Source organism: Nannospalax galili, unplaced genomic scaffold (assembly GCF_000622305.1).
Source record: "Nannospalax galili isolate Female #2095 unplaced genomic scaffold, S.galili_v1.0 scaffold307, whole genome shotgun sequence".
Classification (NCBI taxonomy): Eukaryota; Metazoa; Chordata; class Mammalia; order Rodentia; family Spalacidae; genus Nannospalax; species Nannospalax galili.
The window spans coordinates 4,841,275-4,856,199 of NW_008359625.1; the positions used below are offsets into that span (position 1 = coordinate 4,841,275).

The 14,925-nt window shown below is 37.9% G+C and overlaps 1 protein-coding gene across 1 annotated transcript in view; it reads left to right on the forward strand.

Annotated features, from left to right (window-relative positions):
* Positions 1 to 14,495, forward strand: part of Ubn2 (ubinuclein 2) — a 92,869-nt gene extending 78,374 nt beyond the window's left edge. The window contains exon 18 of the mRNA XM_029558846.1: positions 4,520 to 14,495. Coding sequence (XP_029414706.1) covers positions 4,520 to 4,569 — 50 coding nt within the window. The 3' untranslated portion in view covers positions 4,570 to 14,495. The remainder of the gene's footprint in view (positions 1 to 4,519) is intronic.
* The last annotated feature ends 430 nt before the right edge of the window (positions 14,496 to 14,925 follow it).

A 14,925-nucleotide genomic window follows, 5' to 3' on the forward strand; every position in this document is an offset into this window, starting at 1 on the left:
CAAACTAGCTGCTCTTAAAGAGGACCAGGTTCCATTCCCAGCACCCCTGTGGCAGCTAACTCCAGTTCCATCTGATACCTTCTTCTCACCTCCATGGTCATTGTACCACACAGGCAGACTTACACACATGCAGGCAATACACTCATGCACAAAAAAATAAAAATAATAAATAATTTTTTTAAGATACCATATTCAGGAGTTGATGAATTGGCTCAGCAGGTAAGAGTACTTGCTAAGCAAGCCTGATGACCTGAGTTCATCCCCAGAACCCACCAATTTCACAAAATTGTCTCTTAAGCCCCATATAAACACTGTGGCATGTGTGCCCATACATATCATGCACACACAAGTAGTAGTAGTATTTTTTTGGTGAGGGGGGTGTTTATTTGTTTTTGAGACAGGGTCTTCCCATAGCCCCAGCAGGCCTGGAACTCACTATGTAAACCATGTTGGCCTCTATCTCACAGAAATCTACCTGCTTCTGTCTCCCGAATAATTTTTTAAATCATATTTAGTAATTATATCCATTTACATTTATTGAAAACTTAATGACATTTAGTCTTGTGACTTGCTTACACCTGTATTAGATAATTTAAGCTACACAGCAAGCCTTTGAATAATAGATAATGGTTCTCATTGAAGTTAGGAAACTGAATCAGAAAGACATGGTACACTAGTAAGTGTTGGAGATACAAATACAGGATGCTTTATTCTTTCTGTTTTGTTTCATGCTGAGGTTGGTCTTTCCCACACAAAGCAGGCATTCTACCTCTGAGCTACACTCTTCTTTTCAGTCAGTTTATATAGTGTTAACCATTAAACATTTTTTGCATCCTATCACTGTTTAAATTACTAAATGGACTAAACTGCATTTTGTGTCTGGAGTCCTGTTAGCCCACTCTGAAAACCGGTGTTGCATGGTTGGTACTGTGTATATGTCAACCTCAGATTCTTGATTATACCTACCAGTGCTTAACCTTGATAGACCATTACTAAAGTATTCTGAAGATCATTTCCAGGATAGTTTATTTTTATTTTATGTGTATGAGTGTACTGCCTACATGTATGTAAGTGCATCTGTGTCACACAGTACCTATGGAGATCAAAAGAGGCTGTCAGATTCCCCTGGAACTGGAGTTTTGGACAGTTGTTAGCCACCATGTGGATGCTGGGTATTGAAACTGGGTCCTCTGCAAGAGCAGCCAGTGCTTTTAACCACTGAACCATCTCTCAAGCCCTAACCTCTCTATTCTTTTTGGCCACTGTATTCAAAACTGTTTAAGGCCAGTAAGATGACTCAGCTAGTAGAAGTGCTTGCTGTGCAAGCCTGACAATCTAGGTTTGATCCCCAGAGCTCACAGTATAAGGAGAAAACAGACTCCAAAAAATTGCCCTCTGACTTACACATACACACACACACACACACACACACACACACACACTTTATTATAAGTAAAACATCTTTAAATCAGTTTACTGTAAATAGGAGTTGTGTAACAGTCTTGTGGCGATAGGTTGTCAGTCATCTGTGGTCACTGCCTGATGTAAGTTGCGCAAGACTCATCCTTGAGAGAAGGAACATGAACAAAAATTGTGAAAATGGACAATAGAAGGTAGACATAGATCTCAGGAGTCCTGATCTTCCTGTACTTGATCAGGCTTGAATATCTTCTGGCTCTGTGATCTAGCTGAGGATTTTTCATGGGGTGGATTGACAAGAATGTGACCACCTGACAGGGAGTGGATAAACAGGATTCTTGTCACTCAGAAAGCCCCAGTGTCCCAGCTCTTGTGTGAATTACCTTATTTGGTCCACACCACTGTCCAAAACAAGAAAAATAGGACTAAGTACTTTCCAAATAACTGAAGTTAAAATGTTTTAAATTTTTCCTTTGGGGCTGGGGGGGTGGCTCAGTGGTTAAGAACACTGGTTATTCTTGCAGAAGACTTGGGTTTGAATCCCAGCACCCACATGGCAGCTAACAACTGTCAGTAACTCCAGTCCCAGGGGATCCGACAGCCTCTTCTGACATCCACGGGCATTGCATGACAGGGGTGCACTTACCTACATGCAGGCAATATATGCATACACATAAAAAATAAATAAAATTTAAAAAATAATAAAATATTTACTTTTTTTAATGTTTTAAATTTTTCCTTTAAAAATAGAATATAAGCTATTGACCTTGAGATTCCAGCTTCCATTTCCAAAAGTCTGATGCTCTACTAACTGAGCTATCCAGGTCCCTAGTTGCTTTACAATTTTTAAATTACAGAACTGCTGATTTGAACACACTTCTTAACTTCACAATCACCACTTCTCTTGCCTGCAAACTGAAGACAAGAAAATGTTTTTAATAGGCTTCTTAAGGGAATCTAATAAAAATAATTGATTGAAAGTATCTAGTCTGATACATGGTACATTGTAAGAACCCATTAATTTTAATTCTCTTAATCTTGTCAAAAACAGATGTTAGTAAACTTCTTCTATAAAGGACCAAATAGTAAATATTTTGAACTTCGCAGGCCGTATGATCTTTTGAAACTACTTAATCATTATAACATAAAGAGGCAATAAATAATATATAAAGGAGTGTGCCTGACTTCCCATGAATCTTTATTTGCAAAAACAGATGGAAGTCCCAATTTGACCCTTGGATCATATTGTACTAAACTCCAGTGTAAAGAATTTCATAGTTCAGTTAATATGAATATTTTATTTTGATAATTGGGCAAAGTTAGTTTGAACAAAATCCTATTTTAATAGAGCCTGACCATTTCATAAATTTAATCATACCACAGATCAAATCATTTCTCTATAAGTATAGATGTATATCATTATAAATGAAAAGACCATGGTGTTTTTTGGGGTTTCTTTTTTTTTTTTTGGTCTTTTTGAGACAGAGTGTCCCTGTAGCCTGAGCTGTCCTGGAACTCACTATGTAGACCAGGCTGGCCTTGAGATCCGCCTGCCTCTGCCTCCCAAGTGCTGGGACTACAGGTGTGTGCCATCATGCCTGGCAACCATGGTTATTTTTAATAGTACCATTTATACAACTTTTCAAATAATCATTTTATTGCATTGATTTAACTTTTAAAAAATTATTGGCCGGGTGTGGTGGCAGCACTCACCTTTAATCCCAGCACCAGGGAGGCAGAAGCAGAGGCAGGTGGATCTCTGTGAGTTCAAAGCCAGCTTGGTCTACATAGTGAGTCCTAGGCCAGCTGGGACAACAGGGAGACCCTGTCTCAAAAAAAGCACCCCCCATTTTATTTTTTATTTTATTTTATTTTTGGGTCTTTTTGAGACAGGGTCTCCCTGTAGCCCCAGCTGGCCGGACCTCCATATGCAGACCAGGTTGGCCCTGAATTCACAGAGATCCACCTGCCTCTGCCTCCTAAGTGCTGGGATTAAAGATGTGTACACCGCTGCACACAGCCAAAATTTTTATTTTATGTGTACAAGTATATTACCTGCATGTATGTTATGTACACCTGTGTTGTGAAATGCCCCCAGAGGCCAGAAGAGTATCAGATTCCCTAGAACTGGAGTTATAGGATGGTTGTTAGCCACAATGTAGGTGCTGGGGACCAAACCTGGGTCCTCTAGAAGAATAGCCAGTGTTGAGCCAGCTCTCCAGCCCCAGTATAAATTGAAGAGTTTCCTTCCCCAATATTTCTCTCAGGCTTGGGTTGTATTTGTGGCTTCATTTTTATTACTAAGGCTCTGAATTTCTCTGTATTTTATTGGCTCTTTAGATTGTTGGGTCCCACTATTGCTCAGGTAACTGAGGTTTAAATAGGGTGATCAACATTTTCTCTATAAATGGTGAAGGGCAACAACATTGGTAGAGATAGAAACCAAGTTTCCCAGTAGCAAATTGCTGTCACTCACCACCAGGTTAGATTCTAAACCAAGGTACAACCAGAATTTTTCACTACTGATGTGCTGGTTCATTTACATAATAGTTGGGAATTATTAAATGCCATATCTTGGCAGATGTAATTTCACTTACAGGAAAATAAAATAGACCTTATCTCCCAAAGGAATCAAAAGCTGTGCTAGGTCCCTTGATGGTGAGCATTGTATGTTCTGGTTCCTTTATAATCTAGCATTGGACATCACCACTGTGAGGTAAATAAATGGTAAACACTTGAAGTAGTTTACATATAGTTTTCAGTTACCTCCTTTATGCTTAATCAACTTCTATATATAATGTTATCAGTTAGTGAGGTAAAGTTTTTGGGGTTTTTTTTTTTTTTTTGGTCTTTTTGAAGCAGGGTCTCCCTGTAGCTCCAGCTGTCCTGGAACTCACTATGTAGACCAGGCTGGCCTTGAACTCACAGAGATCCACCTGCCTCTGCCTCCCAAGTGCTGGCACTACAGGCGTGCAGCACCATGCTCGGCGAGGTAAAGTTTTTAAGATGTCATTCATATATAAACTAATTCTGTCTGCTTTGTTTTTCTTTTTTTTTAACAACATGCCAAACCATGTCAATCTAACATTTCTTTTCTCAGATGGAGGCCAAAGTAAAGGGGACACTAAGTTACCACGGAAATCTCAGTGACTTCCCAGCAAGCAGAGAGCTGAATCATTTGGCTGGCTGACAGGATCTACCTGATGGCAAAGTCCTCATGTCCCAGGGCTGCTGTTTCTGTCGATGTTTACATTCTCGTCCAAGCACTGTGGTGAGGAAGAAAAGGAAAGAAAATGTTACTTGAGCAAAGCCAGGTGCAGGAGGAAGAAATGCTTTTGTGCAAAGTTAGTGACCTTTGGTCTCTTAAAGACAGAGTTACCATGTTAACTGACTTGAAAGAGACTCAGCTGTCAAACCCACAGAAGTACAAATTTGATCATCCCCTCCCTCCCCCCGAGTGGGGGAGAGAAAGTTGAGTGGATTTGGGTAATAGCCATCCATCCTGGGGGTTGGATCTGAACACACTAGACATAATTGAATAATGAAAGCAACTAGAAGTAGAATTAGTCCAGGTTACCAGGAGACATGATCATGTCTTTGTAAGTGGACAGTGTAGCAGGTTTGAATGACCCTGTCCAAACAGCAGCTGAAGAATATTGTACCCTCAGATATCCTGAGCAAACTTGAATCTTCTCCATTATGTAGCAATTCCCCAAGCAAATCAGTGGACTAAAAATGCTTCAGGAAAGCTATTTTAGCACAGTGATGTATATTACTATATCATCTAGATTTTTAAAAGTCAGAAATCGAGCCTGTTGCTCTTAACAGACAAAATTTGGGTATCCCCTTTTTGTAAAAGGGTCAATTTCATCTTCCATTCAGAAGTAGGTACTTAACTCTTTTCTTCAGGTGATTTGTACATCTGGTATTGACTGGTTAATATTATTTCTAGTCTTGATGCTCAGTGTGACTCTGTTCACATTCTTCTCTTGAGAAATGGGAGTCTTTGTTGTTGGGCTGCTGCTTGCTGCTCTACACCCTTGCAGCCTACCAAGAAGAACTGAGAACGCCCAGTTCTCACCGCACAATGAATGCTCTTTCTGTTCTCTCAGCTAGTGGCACTTCAGGTGATTAGAACTGTTTATAGACACAGACAGAAGTGTGCACTCCATCTGCTTCTTCATGGGCAATCCAAACAACATATATACTTAATGTTTTTTAAAAAACTTGAGGTGGTATTTTTAAAGGGATGAGTTACATTAGGAATACTATGTACAAGGGATTATCTTTCATAACAATCACATTGTAGTTTTACTCCCAATATCCAATGCAGTAAAAATGTTTGGAACATTTGGAATCTTAAAGTTTTACTAATATTTACTCAGAGTATTGATACTTGAGTAAACTCACAGTAATTAAGACTCCTTAATTACAGCCTCTGACTACAAATAGAGGCAACAAAGGATACTAAGGGGAAAAACTTACAGTTCTCTTTGGATACATTTTATTTTATTTTCCCTCATCATTCTGTTATCTCTTGAATTTCAAACTTCTGAGTATTTTCAAACTATATCCAAGAATGGTATAAGCTTTAAATGATGTAACTTTAGTCTAGTTATGATGACAGACTAACCCCTCAAAAACAGCATTAGACTGATAATACCAAGATTTCTTTCATGTTTTTATTACATATCCCCCTGTACCATTAAATTTATTCAAATAAAAGTGTTAACCAGACCCCCTTTTCCTTTAATAATCAAAAGTCCCAAATAGCCTACAGGACTATAAATAAGCAAGCACAGATCTATTCAGATCTTTATGCCTCTATTTTGACTTCAAAGTCATATTGGCTTGCTTCATAGCAAAAAAGTCAGTGAATAACTGAAAACTTTAGTTCCAAGAACTTGTTACAGTAAGGAAAAATGATTATTTCAGAACCATTGAGGCGGGATGTGATGGGTCACGTGTGTAATCCCAGCACTCAGGAGGCTCAAGCAGGAGGCCAGCCTGGAGTACATACTGAGTCCCAGGCCAGTCTGGGCTGGGCTGACAGTGATACCATGTCTGAAACAAACAAAAAAAGGAATCATTGATAGAATTTCTTGACTCTAGGTATTTAGTTTACCAAACAAAAACAAAAAACAAATATGGATGCTATATGAGCCCTAGTAGATATATTTTGGAAGATACCAGGACATTGCAGAGAGGTTTGACTTGGATGTGCTATGTTGAATAAGGTTCATTTGAAATGTTTCTTAATTATGGAAGCTTACTCAGCTCTTGATTTATTCCAACACTGGGAACCTCTTATTTTTGTATCTTTGCTAATACTACCTGGCTTGGCTGTGGTAGGCCTTTTTCTTTAATTATAGTTTCTTAAATCCATCAGTTCTGAACCATGTTGTATGAAGATCCCTAATGGTTCTTTGTCATCATTAGAAAACAATAGGATTAGTAATTTTCTTCCCGTGTCATCTTAAAAAAAACACCTAAGGCCCTTGGCTCTGAGAATTTAATACAGAGATTATATTCTGCTCCCTTCAATCTCAATTCCTTAAGGACTGCTGTCAGATCCCCACCTCATCCCCTTCATGTTAGACAAAAGAATCAAAACCCTTCTTTCTATATGTAAATACAAACATTTCTTTTCTAGATCATAACATTGAAAATGGTGACCATACTTTATGGTCACCTGTCTTTACAGTTCTTATTACTAAAAACAAGCATATAAGTTGATTATATTTTATCAGAGACTTGTGACTCATACTGTATTTTTGCACTTGAAATCAATTATGTTATTTTTAAAATGGTAACTGGAAAGGATATCTGTAGAGCAAAGTGTATCTTTAAAGAACATTAGCAACATCCAAATGCAAAAGTAATCAGCACACTTACTTAGATCCCACTCATCGGGATTCTTGATTCAGGAAGATTAAGGTGTTTGTTTCCAACTGTCTTGTATTTGAAATTGCCTTCACTGATATATAAGCTCTTACTGTACATACAAGGTAATCCTCAGTATTCACAAGCAATAAGGATCAGCGGAACTGTCTTCAGAAAGCAGTGCTGGACCTCAGTTGGAGACTGTTTGGGAGCAAAGTGTCAAGCTCATTCAGAGCCTCCAAAATAAATGCAAGCAATAATTTCTATTAAAATTACATTTTTCCTCCTGTTTCTGAGATCAGAGAGTAATAAATCATGATTTTAAAACAACCTGGAGAAAAGATTTTGGGAAAAGTCAGGTTAATCTGTAATAAGAAAATCCTATTACTTTGAGGAGATCAAGATGATTCTGTTAGTACATTCTTTCATACCCACCACCCCTATGATGGATGTTGTTAACCCAAATTACATTGTTTTGTGTCATAGACACTGAAAAAGGTTTATTTGGATCACCAGTGTTGGAGGAAGAACCAGGCACATACATGTTTGAATACTGTGGGTTTGACACCTGTTTGAAAACAACTTATTGAAACTGATCTTTAACCCAGGATATTTTTTTCCAAAGCAGATCAAATTTTGTTTACTACACAGAGATGGAAAGGGCAGGCACCTCTAGTCTTTCTCCTCTGGGTGCCCTCTCCCACAACCCTTTCCACCTCTACTTGGTTCAAGACTTTCTGAAATGGAAATTCTACTGTTATTGCAACTGCCATTGGTTCTGAGAACTCTGTCCTTCGGGTCGTCTCTAGAACTCCAGTTCCCCATCATACTTGCTGCTACATTTGGAAAATGAGCTTTGCCTATATTGGTTGACTTGACTCTACAGTTCTTATTTCTAGGAGATTCATCATATAATTTGACCCATGTATAGAACTAGGATAGGATACTTTATTTTAGGAGTATACCATAAACGCACACTGGTCCCTGGATTGTTATTATTATCTAGGTTTTGAATTTGTTTGCTTTGTTTGTTGTTTTTTGTTTTAGTTTTGCAAATAGAAAAATGAGACAAATCTATGATCCAGGCCAAACTTGAGAACTTTCCCTGTGCTTCAGCACGGTAGTTTCTGCTGACTTCAGTTCTCTAAAGGGGCACTTTGGCTTTCTTTTGTGCATGTATGACTTTTTATTTGTTTTTGCTTTGGGGTGCTTTTAGTTTTGTAAAAATGAAGCAGAAGAAAAGTACAGTAGTAGATAAATGATCACAAACATGTTATGCAATTTTATTTTATAAAATTTTAAGGGAAAAGTTTTAACTCCTTGTAAATAATTTCTTAGCTCTGGTAAAATGCTTATATTACTCCTAAACCATGCTCAATTCAGGCCTTTGTCTTTGTTAAGTGCCTTTTCTTTCTTTCTTTTTCTCCTCTTTTGAAACTCTTTTCAGACATCCTCAAGTACAGACTGATAAGTCAGGGGATTCAGGAGAAAGAATCTCAGACTTGCCAACATCATGCCATGCTGTAACACTCTTCCTTCTGTTTATATGTGTGGACACAAGTATGAGATACACACAAACGTGTGTAGATAAAACTAGGCTCTGCTGTTCCACGGCACCTCTCTAAGCACCAACCTCTGAACATTTGCAAAACTTCTGCCTTGTATATTCCATTGCTTTTAGTTGACTCAAATAGGCAAATTGGGAAATAGTCTTTTCACATGATTCTGTCTTCCCCTTTTGAATATCTGTAGAAATTAATATATATATCATAACATGATATATGTTGGTTATTATATATATCCACCATGTGTTGGTTATTACAAGTGTAATAAACTTGCTGGATTCATTGACTATTTCTGGATGTAATCCCCTGCTCTGACCCTGCAGATATGGCAGAGGTAGCATAGGAGAAAGCATCGGAATAACAGTGTCTTTACGGGTCAAGCTGATATGTTCCCTATAGCAGACAAGACTGAACACGTGGAGGCTCTAGCTAGAACCATGAATGCCATCTAAATACACTTTGAAGTTAATGCCTGCGTCAATATTAAAATATATTTTCTGGAAAATGATTTTTAAGAAATCATATAGATGCATATCTTTTAAAATATGAGTATACTTTTAAAGTATACTTAGAAAGACTTCAGATACTGAGGAAACACTCATATAACCTGTGACATACTTGAGAGGTTTTCAGTCTTTTTATTTGCCAGGTAATGACATTTTCCTCTGATTTTGTGATTGTTTATATTTCTCCCTTGAGCAAAATAACATAACTTTCAGTATCTAAGATTCATCTGCTTTTACTGAGAACAAATAGATGTGACACATTAAGGGAACCAATCCTCAAGAACAGTACATCTACTAGAGGGTCCCCTTTTAAATGAAATTTTAATTGGGAGAGGAAACTAGTGGCTGAAACAAGAGGCTCTTGGTAGCAAAGCTGGTGTCAGGCAGCTGGAATTGAATAGTGTTAACTCCTGAGCTTCTGTGTCTAGGGGGATATCATTTAACCTTCGTGCCTCAGATTACCCATGAGACAATTGGGTATAATAATCACCTACCTCCCAGGGATATCAGAGACTTTACTATTTCAAAAATATTTTGAGGTTTTCTAAAATGCCCTATATAAATAAGATAGTATTATCATCTTCCCGCAGAGGCTGGAAAAATGTTTTCCTTATGGAGGTTATAACAAGCACCCTATGATTTTTAAGTTAAAAAAAAAAAAAAAACACTGGAATTTTAATTCAGATGCATACTTGGTATTTAAGCATATCATATTTATAGTGAGATAAAATGATCAAAGCAAAAGGGGATGACATAAGTTTCTTAACTACAAACTGATTTTTTTTTAGCCTTTTATGATATTGCTTGTGTGATGTCTATGAAGGTTGTGGAACTAAAGGTAGATAGTTTGGATTATTGATTGTTGGAGTTAAGTGATCCCGAAAGGTTATAGCCTCCCTTTTCCATCTTGTCAATCTAACTTCTTTATGGTACTTGCTTGATGATAGATAACTGAACTTTTACCTCTCTCAGAGTAAGGCAGACAACTGCATTCCATTCCTGTATCTGTCAGTTTATCCAGCTCTGCACTAGAGGGGCAGGCATTACACGTGGGCTGAGGAGTATATATTCAGTCAGTCTACCTTTGTGCTTCGTGCTTCTTCAGCCCATGAAAGAGGTGGAGCCATCAGCTGCTCAGGTTGTAGGAAAATGGGGAGAGGCAAGACAGCATTCACATTCTAGCTGGGACAGGGTAGAGATGGTCAGGGTAGAGGGAAACATGTTCCCAGGAGGAAATTAAGATCATTTTATCTCACCTTCCATTCCTGTATACTAAGTAATAATGCATGAAAATTTCCTTTATTAAAGTAGTAGCAACAGGAAAAATGGATACTTCATTTTTAGTTAGTGGCGAGAGAGAGTTTAAATTATAGCACATATTCATGGTCAGGAAAGGATGCAGGGGGTTGAGGAACAGTTATCCAGCTCAAGTGAGTTAAGAGAAAGCACTAGGCCTACACAGTCAGAGCCTCTGGGTTACCCCAGAATTGGTTCAGTCCTAGGGTTTCTTTGGTTCTTTTTTTCTTTCTAAAATCACTTTAGGGATTTTTGTTGTTGGTTTTTTGTTGTTGTTTTTTTTTCCCTCCTGCTCAACTAAGGCCTTAAGTTAGTAGCCTCTGAAAATCAACTATGCAGATAAACATACTCTTCATTTTCCCTCTTTTTTTCATCCTTCAAATAACAAATGTTAAGATTTTTGACCCAAAGAAATAAAACATAAGGGTTTTGTTGAATGTGTGTTTGTTTCCTCTGGGGACTATAAGTAGAAGCTTAAAATAGACATAACTTTTGTGTTCATCTGCCCTAAAATGTGAACTTTATATTCAAAAGCTAACTGAAGATCCTTTTACCCATGCAGACTGTAGTTGATGTCATGGAATGTTTGTGTTTTTATAATGAAGTCATCCCAGTATTCAAGTCTGAGAAGTTTTAGATTCAGGTTGATAGAGCTGAACAGATGGATTAGACTCAGATTAAAACAGCTCTGACTGTTAATGTTGGATTCTTGCTGTTTTTCCTTTTGTCCTCATCCTTTCCTTTGGTTTGAACTTGTAGCCATGCATGAGCCAGTTGTTCCACTATAGCATTAGCTGATTGTTGTTAGATCTGGGGAGGAAAGAGAGCACTTTGTCATCAGAACCTCTTCCCACTCCCTTTGCCATCTGTCCTGTCCCCATCAAGCTCCTGTGGTGTAGGGGACAGTTCACATCCAGCAGAGGATACAGGCAGATTTTCTTTAGAGTTTAGTAGAGACACCTTTGACTAGCCTAAGTCACACTTTTCTCACACACTCTCAAAATACCATTTGCTTTAAAGTAGCAATCTATGGTCTTTAATTTCCTTATATTGTAATGTTTTTACTTCTCAATCTTTCCGATGTATTTCCATTTAAGAGTAAGTTAGTGTTCAGACTTTGTACACTTTTTATACTACTACCCAAACAGGTCAGTAATACAGTTTGAGATCTCAGTAGTGTAAGGAAGGATGTCCACGTAGTCTAAGACTTCGTGTCATCAGTGGTGATCACTGGTGACTAGAATTTTCACTTTTTATTTGCATTAAAAAGTAAATTTTGTAGGCTGAGGGTATAGCTCAGTGGCAGAGCTTTTGCTTGGCATGTGCAAAGCCCTGGGGTCCATACCCAGCAGTGCAAAACAACAACTATAAATCTTGTTTTATATTTTACATTGTGTGGTAGTATCATATTTCATGGTTTCCTCCTGAATGGTACTTCTCAAGATTATTCAGAAGAAATACAGACCTTTGTTGGGGGCTTTTCTTTCTCCTAATAGTCTGCTTTGCTTGTTTTCGTACTTCCCTAGAGCAAAGCTCCTTTGCAAAGGTCTGAGTCAAGCAGGCCACTGAATCCTTAGTACCAATGTTATGTTCCTTGGAAACTATATATTATTTGCTCCCATTTTGCTATAATATAGTTCTGTTTTATCCTAAGTCTGGTGTTTAGATACTTGATAGCGCACTAATGGAAATCTAATTGAAATACAAATAAGATGACTTACCCAAAATAACTTGGAAATACTAGAAGTTTTTGAAGTTATCAGGTCTGTCTATCTTCACAGTACAGCAAAAAGTGTCAACAACAATCAAGACCAGCCCGTTGACAAGTTTCTCTGTGACAACCTGTGCTTAAATGATCACATCTATCTTGTGTTTTCTATACTTACAACTATAAACTTTCCTCCATTTTTGCTTCTTTCTACTGTTTGCAGGGGTAGTATGCCCTCTCTTGGAAAATTGTGTTTTCTTTTCCCATGCTGGCAAAATAACTAAGGATTCCCCTAATTTAGGCTAGCAGCATTAAAAGAAAAATAAATTCTTGTCAGTTGACAAAGGTATTTCTATTCATATAATTAGAAAGTTAGCCAACTTTGTTCAGCTTTCTTCACATTTTGACTCTGCCTGCATGGTGGATTATATTTACCTTCTAATGTGTTGTGATAATCAGTGATAATCAGGGACCTTCCCTCAGGAGAGGTAGATTCCCCTCCTACCCAGTTTCCTCTGGTGCATGGCTAGCCTCTAGAGAAGAGCCAGGTTTTGCACTGACCTTTTGTCAACTGTCACTGAAAAATTGTCTTATTCTAAAAATTATCAGAAATACTAAATTGTTCTACAAAGAGAATTCTTTGAGGCTTTCCCATGGTTTTGCTTTTTTAAACACTATCAAGCTATAAAGAAGGGGAAAATAAATCCCTGGCTGGTGAAAATTTTGTGCTTCAAATAATGGATTAAAGTCTAACCAAGGTTACTAAGTGATGGCTGTTTTCTCTCTTTAATTATGAGCAAGGTTTATTTGTGGTTGTAAAAATTATCAAACTACAGACTGTTTGCTATAACTGGGAAGCGTGCATCTGATTTTTTAGTCTGGATAAGCACATATTTCCAACCCTTAGAGTATGAGTTTAGATAAGGGGAAGACCAATAGCAGAAGGAAAAACTGAATTATATTACACAGAGAATATCTGTTCTGCAAAGGCACTTCCCACCAGGCAAACAGTTCCTCTTTTACCACCTCTAACCCTCCACAGATGCTACCCTGTTTGCAAGCAGGTCTCCAAGGAGCCTGAGGAGCTGATGGTCCTGTAGGTGAAAGGCCCCAGTTACTGTGTTGCATCTGCCTGTAGAAGGTGTGTTTTTGCTAACTTGAAGGAATATGATGTATTTCAACTAAGTATATGACAATATTTTGGGATTTTTTTTTCCCCTCTCAAAACTGGACCTGAACACAAGCTTTGAGTTGATATTTGTAATAATCTCAGGACCTGAAAGATTGTAGCATTTAGTGTGTCTTAAAAATTATGTACTGTACCAGCCATGGAGTTTTGTAAATATACTTGTCTCCCCTTTTTGTATTATTTTAGTAAAAAAAAGAAAATAATAATAAATTTAAATAAAAGGGGGTGGTGATGACATTTGAATGGTGTGTGTGTGTGTGTGTGTGTGTGTGTGTATGTGTATGTGTGTGTGAGGCTCTTCTGAGACAAACTGGTGCTTGTTTAATTTCTAGCTCAGCTCAGAGCAGGAATATGGACAGACTGCTGCTAGTGACCCTGCACTGAGAGCACAGAGGCATTTTCATCCTGTCTTTCCCAGTGGTCCATTATGTGCTAGTTACCAGGAAATAACCTAGGAGTTAAATTCTTCCCACTGGCATCTTACCTTTGCGTTTCTAATTCTCATGTCCTTTAAACTTTGATGCTAAAGCCTTTGCTGGTTTCTGGTTTTTAGAGCTCTTATAACTCCTAAGAAAAAAGGACAGGTAAAAAATTTTAACAACTAAAGGCCTCATATATTTCATAATACTCCAATGAATTTTGGCTATGCGAGAGCATAAACATTCCTAAATTTTGATCTGTGAATTTAGCAAATTGAACCCATGGATTTACTCCTTCGGTGCAGGGATTTTTGTTTATCTTACTTTGCAACAGCCTTGCTCATATTCCAGGTGTGGCTGGAAAACCCATTTTGAAGGAAGAGCCTTATTTGATTCAGAGTAGATGTTTCCTGTCTATCCTTTATGACAGGGCATTTTACATTGAGTGTTTTTTTCTTTTTGTATATGTTATGTGTTTGTTGTATTAAATAAAGAGGAATGTAAATATGACTTGTGTTTCTTGTCTTACTGGGTTAACTTGGATTTGAATGCTCCACTCTGTCAACAGAGGTTGAGTTTATGGTCTGTATTACACTGTATTACACTACGCATTGTGGGTACAGAAGGAATGGACACAGTCCCATTCATTGTATTCCTAAACAATTTTCAATCACTTGACAATGTAAAAAAAAAAGAATCATTCTAATTTTTTCACAAAAGTATGGTCCCTTGCTACCGTACATTTGAGTTCTGTGCAGAGAAGGGGAGTTGGAACAATGTCTCTGTGAAGTGGATAAAGCTTTAGGTGCCTTCAAGGGCAGGGCAGGAATTCGCAGTCAGGAGTGAATGGGAAGTTGGTCTACTGGGAGGTGAATATATGAATGACTGAGGAAGGCAGATGGTGGGAGTCCTGGAATGCAGGCTCATGAAATCCTTTCTG